At 38.1% G+C, this 14254-nt stretch overlaps 1 protein-coding gene across 2 annotated transcripts in view; it reads left to right on the top strand.

Moving 5' to 3' along the window:
• LOC149214867 (ribosome biogenesis protein) overlaps window positions 1-14254 on the top strand; it is a 182277-nt gene that overhangs the window by 40872 nt on the left and 127151 nt on the right. Inside the window, exons 3-4 of one of the 2 annotated variants that reach the window (XM_089392432.1) lie at window positions 5910-5975; window positions 6137-6165. In XM_089392432.1, coding sequence (XP_089248558.1) covers window positions 5910-5975; window positions 6137-6165 — 95 coding nt within the window. Of the gene's footprint in view, window positions 1-5909; window positions 5976-6133; window positions 6166-14254 lie in introns of both variants that reach the window. The other variant, XM_089392431.1, reaches the window with a different exon arrangement.

The following is a 14254-nucleotide window of genomic DNA, read 5'->3' as shown; positions in this document are numbered from 1 at the left end:
CTCAGTTATTGAGAAGTAAGTAACTAATCCACCCAACTTCTGACATCCCTGTCAGCCTAGAAACATTCCCGATGCTGAAGCTCCCTTTCCCGCTAACAAGAGCTCCCTCTACTGACCTCTGCGCTGCTGCAACAACTCCCTGCATCTCGCACCGTTGCGCACCTTTCTATGTCATCCTGCACTAGTGCAACACTCTCCGTGCCTCTCACACTGTTGCAGCCTGCTAGTCTCGCGCTGCCTGGGGAATCTTGTACTGTAGCACTCTCCACCACTTCATCCAGATCTGTCTCTAACGACATCCTCCAGTCCTGCTACTCTCTCCTGATATTCACGTTTGAAGTTAGTAGCCCTAGTTAGTGCGCTAAAACCCTATGGGGTTGTGGCATGGCACTCATAATTGGTTGTGATCATTGAATAGTTAATAATTAATAAATCTTTCTGCTCCTAAAATACCTCCAACGTTCACTTGTTGAGGACCGTCTCAACTCAAGACATTCATATAATTAGTGACCCTCATATCCTCCTCTAGTAGGGTTTTTGTAACTTCAAACAGGTCATCGTGGCATTTTCGCTATAACTTTTTTTTTTGTTTTGTTTTGTTTTGTTGTTGTTGCGAAGTTTCAAAAGCTGAAATTAAAAACCATTTGAGCCGAAATCTTGATGAACCTCGTGACCGAATTTTAAATCTTGGTTCGCTATATTTTCGGAGATATGATCTGAGGAAGTTAGGGTTTTTGCAGGCTCCGAATTCCATGTCAAACAGGTGACATTGGGAAAATTGTCATAATTCTTTCTGAGCATTAGATTCAGATTTCGTAAATAGTCACAAAAAGAGGACAAGCTATAGTTTATTGAGTAGCATTTCAGGGCCGAAGGTCAAAATAGTGATACGTGGAACTTTGTACAAGTTTTCTCTACTGAACTAGTCTATAATCAGGTCATCGAGGGAGATTGGGCATAACTCTTTCTTGAAGAATCCAATCTTGATCAGACCCGCGGGGATGGAAAGCGAACTCAAAGTGCTACCACATGACGAAATTCTAGACCCTGGAGATTCGAAATTACATAGATACAGCAGATGCAATATTGAGCTCCTAGAAGGCAAGACAAAGCATGCATTCAAGGATCACTGTAGTAAGGACCACACGTCAATAGTCAAGGGACACCCTCAGTTCTGGATATAGTCTTGCATAGAGTCCAAGCCTATATCAAGAGTGGGAGTCTTTGTCTATTGCTGCAACAAGTCAACAACAAAAGTGACTAGCACACTTCAGGTACGCATTGTAATTTTAATTTGTATTTAGTCATTATTATGCACTTACATGTGTTTTGCATGCAGAGGTAAGTTGAAGGGTATTTTGTTTTGTTTTGGGATTGGTTTCTTTGGGCAATTTTTGCATGCAGGTAGAAGAAGATTCAAGTACAATTTCAAGCAAGAATTCAAGAGCAGAAATATCAAATCAAAGGAAGCATTGCAGTGGGACATCCTTTGAAGACATGACAACCATTCGTTTATTGTGAAGAAGTGTCAAGGCCAATAGTCATCATTGTAAAGTTGTAAAAGAGTCATTTGTAACAATGTCATCATTGGAAGAGTCATTATTGTAGAAGAGTCAATCTGCCTAGAGACGGAAAGGCATTGTTGGGAGGTATAGGAGTCACTGTTGGGATGATGTCATGGTTGGGTTGCAGGTCATTAAGTGATTGGGTATTTGGTCGAGTACACGAAAATCATTGTACATCTTATTGTATCGTGGATTATTGTCCTTGGTTTGGGAATCCACAGTCTTGTCTTATTTCAGTCATTATATGGTGGAAGGGAGGTGATAGGTAGGTGTATGAAGTTGCCTATAGGTTAGGGCCCGTGACACTTCAGGGTGGTAGGGTGGTGCTAGGGCGAGTTGTGGCTCGCTAGGGTGTTGGGGCATCCATTCAGTTAATTACTGAAGAAACCAGGGCATTGGGGTGTCCTTCCAGTGGGAGCTGGAGAAGAATGCTTGTCTAGAATTATAGGAAGTTGTTGCTTTCATTTCGGTTGGTGTTGAAGATTAAAAAATTTATTAGAAAAGCGTTCAGTGGTTTTTGACCTGGAAGGGGTTTTCCACCTAAAATTCTTGTGCCTACTGTGTTCTTTTATTTATTGTTATTACTGTATAAACATTAATAATAATTGAAGATTAACTAATGCTTTGAAAAGATTTAAAAGTGCTAATTGTTAAGGAATACTAATTCACTCCCCCTCTTAGTATTTCCAACACCCTCTTGATGCCAAAGAAAACCCTCCAGGCTAGCGATTGCCCAAGAAGTTAGATATAAATCAAAGAAGAAAAGAAAAAAATTTTCAAACTGCAAAAGAAACCCTAAAAAAATTTGCAAGAATTTTTTTATGCAATGAAACCTTTGGAGATAGTTTCGATTTTGAGACAAATACACCCCTGAAACCCTCGCGACCCTCTAAATAAGTTAGATGGCCCTTTTAAAAAGCTTGATTGCCTCTGAAACCCTAGCCATCTGGGCTAGGAGGCAAATCTAAGCTTCCGAAAATGTTTTCTTCTTGAAATTGGATGGGTTCAGGCTTGCAAAAACACATACAAATGGATCCAATTCAAATATTCAATGCCCTCCTTCATATCCGCCATAAGAATTCAAGAAAGCCCAACAAATATATAGAGGGCAGATAGAAATTATAAACAAAGGTTAGTTTAAAATATATACAAATTTATTTACAAATTTACAATAAAACGATAGAAAAATATCTACAAATAATTTACAAGTCTAATCTATCGGTATGAGGACACCTCCACAATAGATAAAAAAATATAGCTCTAGAAATAGTAGATAGAACAATGGAAGTTCTTTAAAATAAGTGAAAAATCTGATTTTTAAATACATGATCTTGGCAAAATAAAAGGTAGGAAACTCCCTTCAAAGGTATTCTTATGATGAGCCTTTGAGAAAACCCACTATGGGTTCTTAGTTGCTATTGGTCAAGGAGATGGAGATCCAAACAAGGATTACCTCAAATACTTGAGTTGAGGAGATGAAAATCAAACAAGGATTACTCCAAATGCTCGATATCTAATCATATAAGGTTTTCTACACAATCTCAAAAGCTATTGTTAGTTTCATTAGGGATTGCTTAGCACAACAAAATTGAAGTCTAGTGTCTAAGAAAGAATCCACTAGATCCGCCTAATCAAATGTGTTTCCCCAATCCAAATATAGGTGGAAAACAAGCAACCAATAAATCCAATAGGCTAATGAAACAACTTATTTAAACTTAGTAGAAATTTAAGCGCAAATCATCAAAATAATTTTACCATAGCGAGCTGATGACATACATGCATAGCTTTGGCCCAAAGACTTTGATTGCATTGATCAGAAAAAATATTGCAGAGCTTCCAGAGCTAATTACACCATCCAAAGATGATTACAATGAGGAGTCTTAGCCTCAATTTATAGAAAATGAGAGATCTAGACTCCCCTCCAAGCGGGAAACGGCTAGGTCCAAGGAAGTGCACAAGTTTGACTTGATCCGGAGAATAAAAGCTAGTTGATGCTTGATCCATGCCAAAATTTAATCCTGTCCCTTGATCTGGAAGAAGAAATTCGAATTTGTTGAAGAAGGTTTTGATCCCGGTCCAAAAAATAAAATTTTCAAATTTTTCTCCTTGAAAAATCCCCCTTTAATTAACCACCGTGTTCCAAAAGTTTGATTTTTCTTAAAAAATCAATTGTTTCCTTTGATAGAGGGCCTCAAAAATATTTTCCAATTTCTTTCCTCAAAATTCCCTCATTCAATTTAACCTCCTGGACCCAAAAAATCGATTTTCCTTGAGATTTTTTTTTTTGGTCTAAGAAAATTTTTGTGGGATTTTTCTATCATGGAAATGAGTCCTTCAAATTTTCTTTGTTCACTTAGAGAGAATATTTATTCTCTCATTTTAATTTTTTTGACTAATTTCCGGCCAATTCTTCTCTATTTTTTGTTGGAAAAAGAAAATAGAAATAATTTGAGGGGATAGACATGATTTCAACCCTCAAAAAATTGTTTAGATAGAGTTTTGAGGTGTGGAGGCTCTAATTATGAGTACTCTACCTCATTAGCTTCTATAAACATTACGTTTTACATTTTACATGAAAATAATTATTAATGTCTCGACCAGTGGGAAATTTTAATAATTAAAATTAGACACTTGGACTTAACCAAATTCTGCAAGACTTAAGACATGATCTAGCATGATGATTTACATCAACCCAATACACTATGACTTACCTAAGACTTTACCATCGAGCCCGACTCTAGCTTTGGGGTATATTTGGGAGAAAAACTCTGTCAATTATAACGGTTTATAAAACACGAATAATTGGCGGAGGGTAAAAAGAAATATGCACTGCTATAGGGTAGTTGACACATAGTGGCCAACAGATACTATGTCAAAAGTCAGACCATGACAAGGATATTCTGCACTCAAGAATTTAACCTAAAACCCTAGTTCCTAGATATCTAAAACTGGAAATACCAATGAAGATAAATTCTATAGAGTACTCTAATGTACAAACACATACTGCTGGTACTATGAACAGAAAACATGCTAATCTGCATTCTCAAAATATCCTCACTTTTTTATATTAAATCTGAAATCAGTGGAATAAATGCTATAGCTCTAAACTAGAACTCTAAAACATCACACTGGTGTGCCCTGCTTCTTTACAGACTAGCAAGAGAGTCGGTACAATGATTTGGGACACATGCACAACATCATCTCAATTGCAAGTATCAACCCTATTCTTAATGCGTCTTCCTTGCATGGGCAGATGAGTGAAGTGAAGTGCACCTCTATTGGGGATGAACTTAGGCATGCGAACTTGCGTCCTTCTAGAGATCTGTGCTCTTAACTGAGATTGGAAATCCACATGCATGAATGCCTTGCTTAACTAAGAAACCGAGTTATCTAATTAACTGAGCATGCAACTACTAGATAAAGCAAAACACACAATTATAACTGAGCTGATAAATAAGAAAATTCCTCTAAACTGGAACTGAACTGAGATGGCGCATATATGTTTCTAGCATGCATGCACCCCCTATCGCTCTCTTCATAAACATCCTGGCGCCCTCATTATTGATGTATGGAACTGCTGAAGGATGGTGACTGCTTCTGCTGTCTATTGCTCTGGAAGAAAAAAGGACTGATAGTTGGAAGTTGGAACACAGTCTGAGTTGCACAGGTGAAATTGACAATTTGTAAAGATAGTGCACACCTTCGTAGTTCCTTAACCTACTCCCATGGCTTTTTGTTGGATGTTAATAAAATGATCTTATCTTAGCATTTTCATTGTAAAGCTTGGTACTCCAGACCATTAGAAAACAAATTCAAATATTTTTTTGTATTTGACTGATATTCAGATGACTGAAACAGTAAAACCAATTGCTGAATTTTGGTCAGATGACTGAAACAGTGAAGCCGATCACTGAATTTTGGTCTGATGATCTTATTTTGCTTCTATGTATCAGTTTTTGGTGGCAGTTAATGTAGATTGAAGGGCAACAAATAATGTCTTGTGATTATTGATTTACGAATGTGTTTGTTGCGGGATAGCTCTCAGGGCATTCCATTTTATTGGTTCATTTGGTTTTTGTCCCGTTAAGACTAGACTTGTAAAAGTATTTTTTTTTAGCAAGACTCTGCTTAAACAATCCAAAGATGATTGCCTTTCTTAAGCAAATGTCAAAGAAATGCCTATCATTCAAAGTGATCAGAGGTTGTTTTTTTAGAAGTTAATTTCTTTCAAACTTTCTTGTAATGAGATAAGGTATCACACAATTTGAAGTATCGTCTATTATGCCATTATTAGTTGTATCCTACTTTTTGTTTAATATAGCATTTGTAATTGTTGGTGGACAGGTAAAAAAGAGGACAACCCGTCAAAAGGTGAAAGACAAAGCCAAAAAAATTTCTGCTGATACAAAGGTATGACTCAGAATGTGCACCATTTGGTTTATGTCTCTGCTTCTCGAAAATGAGTATGGGCAGCTAAAGGCATTCTTTCTAGAGCCCTTTATGATCAAGTTCAAACATGCATTTTTAATCAGTAATCATCTGTCTTCCTTTGCCTCCCAATTGTTCAGCAGGAAAATGGATCTACACCTGCAGGAGAAAGGTTAGTGAGTAACTACCAGCAAGATTGTCTCTATGTTAAGATTGAGGATTTTTAAATTCAATTTAATGTAAATCTTATTCCCTTGGTGGCCTTATTCTGCAAAAGAAGCATCACATTTGATTTCTTTTGCCCTCTCCTCTACATCAGGCGTTACAACCTTTTCTAGTATCTGCTGTAATTCAAAATATGATTTCATTATTGGCTATACATATAGATTGCTTGACATTAAACATGCATAAGTGATTCGTAAGAATTTAATCACTGGATATTTTTTGGTAAATGATATCAAGATTGGCTAGACATTGATTTAATGCCATTCAGCAATGAACATGAACAAAAGAATGTTAAGATAAATCTCCAGGGTATGTAGGTATGGATGTGGGTACAATGTCTATGAAAGAAGGAACAGAGGTACACCAGTGGTGTGTGTGTGAACATTAAAAAAGAAAGAAAAAGAAAACATAACTGAAATTTATGTAATTCAGCAATGGTTCATATTCATTTTTAGATGAGATTCTTTATTCAAACTATTCAGGGTTGCCCTTACAAGGCTCAAGACCATATATATATGAACAAATTTTAAGATACAAAAATAAAAAATATAACTGAAATTATGTAAATCAGCAATGATTCATGTTCATTTTAGATGAGATTCATCATTGAAACTATTCAGGGTTGCCTTGATGGCTAAACACCAATTTTAAAGAATTTGCAAAAATGGGCTTTAACTCTAGCAGAGCTGCCTTTCTGATGTAAAGGATAAAGTTTGCATTGGATGGATGCTGTCCTCCCCCACCCCTGGCTGGCTTTGTCCTCTCTACATGTTTCCACAGCAGTAAGAGAGTATTTGATCAAGCCATCATGGTGAAATTCGAAAGAATATTTCAAGAAGAGAGCTGAATATTAAATTTTAACACTGGAAGTTACTTAAAACACAGAGAAAACCCCCATACAATGGAAGATTTGAATAACAAAGGAAACTGTCCACTTCACTCTCTATTGCTGTCAAGAATTTGCTGTGAGAAAGATGACACCTAAATTGTTGAATTTTGGAAGCTACAGTTGGTATTCCCTAATTGTAATAGCCCACAATATTAAAAGAGAATGAGAAATATAAAGTGGAATTCAAGTCAGCTCGAAAAGAGGGAAAAAATAAATTTTTGAAAATCAAATTTTGCCTCCAAAAGTCAAGTCAGTCCTCCAAGAAGTACAAGTCGGCTCAGTGAAAAGACGCACCTATTTGGTTCTATCAGCAACTATATATTGTCATTCATCCTCACCCATTTGGGGCAATTTGTTGATTTTCCTTGGGCCCTAGATCGGGTCTGACGCAAATCATACACAAAGTTTAAACACACTAGGAACCCTCAACCTACTAGCGCTTTGCACAACGGAAATCTTCAGCAGTGAAATTGATTTAGTACACAGATATATGAACCCAAAGCTCGATTATTTTATCAATCCATCAATAAAAGAATCATGGGGCTCCTGTACCTGGGATCATGATCCTCGATTGCCAGTACAGCCACTGTACATAGTGTACAAACTAGGGCTTGCAATCTGCAACATCGGATCTGCAATCTGCCTACAAAAAGAAGACAAGAACAAAACCCTTAACTTGCTGATGGAGCCTGTCTAGATCAACCCTTTCAGTGCTTGATGTCCTTGACACCTTGTAGGTCCTTAACCTCCCTCTGTGCATCAGTTGCTCACAGTGTACTGCTCCTTTAGATGCACTGTACACTCAACCCTAATAGAGATGCTTCTCACAGTGGATTTTCCCACCAAATTCACTGTATAAGTAGCTTCAAATTAGATCACTAACTCACAGTGAATTAATCCTCTAATTCATTGTATATCAGTCCTTTAACACACTGTTCATAGCTCCTAGACCTTGGCAGCTCTTATCTAGATCTCGATTCATCTTTCTTCGAGTCATGAGATACTCGGTTAGTTCTTCTTGGATATCTGTCCAAGTCTACTAGACCCATAAAACCATTTACCTAAGCCGCTGCCCTATTTTCACGTCTGAGCTGCTACAACACTCTGATCTGACCTTTGACCCTCTTGATTTATCCCCCAACACCCTTGATCTGACCCTTGGTACCTCAAATCTGACCCATGGCTCATCGGATCTAAACCTTAGCCAACGTTATGGGCTGCATCTAGAGTTCTTGAGGCTCTAAGCCCACCTTTGCCAGCTCTTAGTCAGCAACAACAAACCCTGTGTTGAGAAATCTAGGGCATTAGCATTAGGTGATTTCTCTTTTATTAGTGATTGCTTGTGAATTCTTTTTATTTGTTTAGATTAGGATCTTCTTCTTATTAGATTCTTAGCGTTGTTCTTCATCAAACAGTAAGCAATGCATGAACATAAATAGACAAGAGACACAACATGTAGGCTATGAGCCAGGTCCAAAACCTCTCACTCTTTGAGAAGAAAACCCGCACAAATTTTTCTTCTAGAGATTCAAATTGACGAATACCAAGACCAAGATGCTTGACCTATTAGCCACTCTAAGTCCAAGACATAGGCTCTCAAGACAGTCGGCCTTTTTTGATCCATAGCACACAAACTGAGATCATCTCTGTCATGACAACGAATTGTCATGTCACTGTCTCCATCCATACGAACTTCAGAGATACATCTAACTGTCGCTTATTCTGTGTTCCGAATTCTGGGAGAGATCCGAACTTCATCTTTTACTCAATGTTGCATTAATCTTTATCGGGATAATATCGGCGCGAGGAAAAAATCGGAAAAATTCGTAATTATCGGGAAAAAATCGTTTGGTACAAAAATATTCATTTTTTTTCCATTTTTTTTTCAATTTTTTTAATATCTAAACCATCTACAACATAAAATAAATACATTGACACATAAATATGATAAAATAACTAATATATAAGATGTTTAATATCATTTCTAGCGTTAAAATCACACATAACATTGAATCATGTCCTGAATAGTAAATCCTGACTCCTTAGTCCCAACTTAGCCTCAAAATATCAACAAAAAATATAATAATGTATCTCATCATGTCATAATGTCATATACAATAAAATGAAGAAAATAACTAAAGTCTAATCCTATTGATTTCTTCTGCCCCTCTTGCGAGAAAATGCCACAACTTTCCCTTTCCCTCTAGATGTAGACGTTGGTGCTGGTGGAGTTGGCAGTGGAGTCTGCTATGCTCTAGAAGCTGAAGAACTAGGAGTAGGAGCTATAGGAGGTAGACCACGTCCTCTACTGGTGGCAGGGATAGCCCGGGCAGGTGGTGTCACCTGAAAACATTACAATCTCCCAATCCTGAAATCCTAAAAAACTGATAAGTCTGCTGGATTTTGAATGAAATCTAAAATTCTACTTTCTCGATATGAAATCCAATGAGGCCGGAACCACTCTCAAACATCCTGAGTCATTTCATGGTAATGTTAAATTTTTAAGTAAAAGGATGAAAATGAAGATTAAGGAGTTCTTAAACATTACCATGAATAGCATATCAATACTAGGGCCTAGACTTGATCATTACGCTGCCTCACTAAAAAGTTATTTGTTTCTTTAAAAAAAATTGCATTTCAAACATTTAGCATCCCTTATAAAACCTCGCTGCCACAACTGTCCGCGATAATTTCCGATTTTGTGGCGATTTTTTGGAAAAAATCGCGACAATTTGAAAAGCTTGCGGTAATTTCCAAAAAATCGGGCAAAAAAAATACCGGCGATAATTTCGAATAAAACTCGCGATATTTTTGTTCTATTGAAAAACTCGCGATAAAACGATAATATCGCGATTTTCACAACACTGCTTTTACTGTGATAACCCTTGAGACATATCCTTGCAGCCTTGATTGTCCAAATTCATTTCAGTACTGGAGATCTGAACTTTTGTTTAGCCTATCCGAGAACTTCAGAGAAATATGTTCTTGCTGCCCCTAGACAGATCCTCGCGTTCCCATAAATGTTTCTTCAACCTCTGTCCGAACTTACTTCCATACTGTGGTGTATACGAACTTATTACTGTCTTCAAGAATCTCAGAAATCCAAACTTGCTTTCTGTGAAATCTCAGAGATACACGAATCTGAACTGTGCCAATGCGAAGAGCCTAGACTCCTTTATATAGTAATTTGTCCATATAATTATGAGCTGACTTGATCATTGAATGGATGTGTCTCCTTGGGTGAGTCGACATGAGTTATTTTCTCTGATTTAAGGCCGACTTGAAGAAGAGTATTAGTGCTTGTTGTTGGAGGGCTATTTGACAATGTTATTGACTCAAATACATTTGACACATGCCCAAGAAGGGCTCTTCATACATGACATTGACTCTTTGACTTAAATGACAAATCCTAAAGCTCTAAATGGGAGCCATCTAAAATAAACTTGCTCATGAAACCCATGAGGTAAGGCTTACAATAATAATTTTATTTTTTTCATTACATTATTTACAAAAGTCACAACATGTCATTATGAAGACTGAACCTAGTTACATTTTATAACATCCTGAAGCCTTTTGATCAACATTCAAGGCATCTGACCTTGTTGAGGCTCTAAGCCTACCTTTGCTAGCCCTTTGTCAGCAAAAACAAGCCCTGAAGCCTTTTGATCAACATCTAAGGCATTTGACCCTGTTGAGATCACCCTCGACCTCTATGAAGACTGAACCTAGTTACATTTTATAACATCCTGAAGCCTTTTGATCAACATTCAAGGCATCTGACCTTGTTGAGGCTCTAAGCCTACCTTTGCTAGCCCTTGGTCAGCAAAAACAAGCCCTGAAGCCTTCTGATCAACATCTAAGGCATTTGACCCTGTTGAGATCACCCTCGACCTCTTCCTTTGGCCTTGTGGTTTCCTTTGGTCTTGTGGTTCTGCGCCAAGGGCTTCTCTTTTCTGCGTCCAACCCTAGTCTTTGTTTGGTTGCCTGCTCCTCATGCTGGGACCAACCTACTTATTGTTGCAGACTAACTTTAGGCACCAACAGACCACTACCCACTTGACTAGCCCTTGTCACAACTTCTTGAGGCACTCGGTCTAGTACGTAGAATATAGCGTATCTACTTCAATCACCAGGTCTCTCAGCCTTGCTCTCTAGATCAACTAATCTCATCATCAGAGCTACTCGTCCTCCTATTGCTTGTCAGGACTCAGAACTGGACTGTCCTAGGGCACACTTAGCACAAGAGGGTTGCATCTCTCTTGCACATACCTCTCTTAGGATCTCTTTATACTTTTCATTTAGGGTTACTTGGGAACCTTATAGACATAGGGTTTTGGCCTCTTAACCCTCAAGAAATAATTAGTTTTCTTTTATGGTCCTAAACCCACACTTTGTGTCCAAAACCTCGCTTTTGGGTAAATCGCCTAATAAACTCCTTTTTGGTGGGTTGTCCTCTCTTGGAAATACCTTTCAAGCTACCTAAAATCTAACACTCTCTCTTAGTGAGGAAGCTATTTCCTTCATGCTTCCAACTCCATGACTTTCCTTGCATGCTCATGACTATACTCGCATGATTGATGACTTTTCTTGCGTAGCCATATATGTCCTTATATGTGCCACTACTTCTTTGTACTCGAGCAAGGTTTGTCTTAAATGATGCATGAATGTTCTCGCATGCAACATGAATTTTCTACCATGATCCATGCCCGTCCTCACATGATCTACGACTTGTTGCTGCACAAACTAGCAAGCCTAGTATATAGGCTAGATCTAGAGGAAACAACAACAATTTGGGACAAAGGCCCGCTGTCACCACAACCTATGTCCCTTTCTCTTCTCGGTTTTTCATCGACGGGAGGAGTCCCAGTATCCCTCACCTATGATTATTATGTCTACACTAGGTTTCAAAGTGAGAAAAGGATGGTTCATTCAATGGAAAGGTTCAATTTAAGTGTGAGCTTTGGGAGGAGCTAGGATGAATTTCCACGAAAAGCCCCTTGAGAGAAATACTATACTAGACCTAGGGTTGAGATATTTGACAAGGTAAGAGTTCATCCGAGGTCAAGATAGTCAAGGGAAAAGGTTTCAAATGATATGCTACTAAGGTACAACCTTTAAGAATTCCCTAACTTGAAGGATGGCTTCTAGGGTTCCCTCTTGGTGTGATAGCTAGGGCATCAATTAAAATGAAATTCCACCATCAGAATTCGTTCAAAACTTGTGAATGCCTAGAGGACACACTAAGGAAGAGTCATGTCTAAACAAAATCCCAAAATCCCTCCTTCCTAATATTTCACACCAAGCCATAGAAAGCCTCCTTATCCTTAAAGGGATGAAGAAAGAGAGAGAAAAGAGGTGAAAAGAATGATGTTTCGATGAGTTAATGTGATCACCAAGGATCTAGGACTAGTGCCTAGCAATTGGGAGGATTGGAGTAAAAAATGATCTTGGTTTGGTAACTTCACTCTTCAAGGAGGCCTAAAGAAGCAACTTCACTATTTATGGATGCAACTACACAACAACTTTAGACTTTTATACTTCAATGGCAATTGTTATGGAGTTTCAAGGATGCAAATTATCCTCTAGGAACATTCATTCATTCATCATCTTATGAGTAACACATGCAAAATTTTCCAATAGTATCAAGGCCTTAAACATTTTTTCATGAATTAGGGCACAATAATAACCATAAGAATAAAATTCCATGCATTAGACATTCATTATTTCAGAAATATAGCATTAAAAGGCACTTACAAGACAATGAAGAGTATATCCATCCACAAGAATGCCAAAAAGAAGCTCCAAGATAGAAAATGAACATTTTCAAATATCAAAATGCATTAGCTTCATCCAAATCTCTCCACAAAATTGCAGGCCGAAAATCCTCTAATGAGGTAGTCGAAAATACCAAGTGTGATGATCAAATACAAATGAGGTCTCTCTTATTTATATGAGCCTCTCACAAGTTTGAATTAGCCTAATTTAGCCCTTAATAATATCTTAATGTGAAAATAACATGTCTTTGGTGACAAGCCCACCAGTTAGCTACTAAAGTGAATGATAAGCCATCCCAAGAGGACCAAAATAGTGCAAAATGGAGTAAGCAGGGCCGTTGGAAGGCTAAAATGAGTCCACTAAGGGCCATGATGAAGACGAGGGCTCCAAAAATGATGATCAAGGGGGTGGCTGCTTGATTTCCAAGCAAAACATCGTGTGGTGCTCCCAAGTGGTTATGGGGCACAATTACTGGTCTCATGGGTTTTCAAATGGCTCCATAACAAGTCAATGCTCCATCAGTGAGGGCTAGAAGATGACACATGCCCTCCCATGTCTCTCCGGATGAGACATGTTGTCGTCTAGATTGTACAGGCACTACGACAACCGCTCAAGGCGGGGGGCTGTCACTCTGATCCCTCCCATTCCGTTCTAGCTGTTGCCCAACAACAAGCTAAGGGGGGTAGTCCATATGGAATGAGGTGAAGGAAAACGAGTTGGGAACTGTCAGACCAGGATGTAACTCCTCAAAACAATTTGTTCTATTCATTTAGGTTGGTCTTTATTATATACATGAGGGAGAGACCGTTCATTTCATCTCTCGGTGACTCTTCATATTTTCCATTATTTATTTACATCAGTTACACTTATTCACCCAATCCTGATGATTAGGTGTCAACATTCCCCCCCTTAATCTGAAGGGATGTTGGTGAGTCCAAGCATCATTTTGAATCTTTCAAGCTTTTCTCTTCCAAGCGCTTTGGTGAAGATATCTGCAATTTTCTCATTAGTGGAACAATGGCGGAGATGGATTGTTTTGGCCTCAACATGATGTCGAATCAAATGATATTTAGTATTGATATGCTTCGTTCGATCATGGAACTTTGGGTTCTTGGCCAACTTTGTTGCTGAGGTATTGTCAATCATGAGTGGAGTCGATTATACTTGTTTTACTTGCAAATCTTAAAGAATTTTCCTAAGCCACATAATTTCTTTTGTTGCCTTAGTTGCTGCCACATATTCTGCGTTTGTTGTGGAATCTGCTGGAACTGATTGTTTGCGTGATCTCTAGGAGATAGCTCTTGATCCAAGACTCATAGCATAACCTGAAGTAGATACCCCAGTTTCTTTGTCTCCATCGAAGTCTGAATCA

Source organism: Pinus tabuliformis, chromosome 1_1 (genome assembly GCF_031772625.1).
Source record: "Pinus tabuliformis cultivar Carrire ecotype Pingquan chromosome 1_1, CPIR1, whole genome shotgun sequence".
Classification (NCBI taxonomy): Eukaryota; Viridiplantae; Streptophyta; class Pinopsida; order Pinales; family Pinaceae; genus Pinus; species Pinus tabuliformis.
Note: the sequence above shows the minus strand (reverse complement) of the source record. Positions and strands in the feature narration are given on the sequence as shown.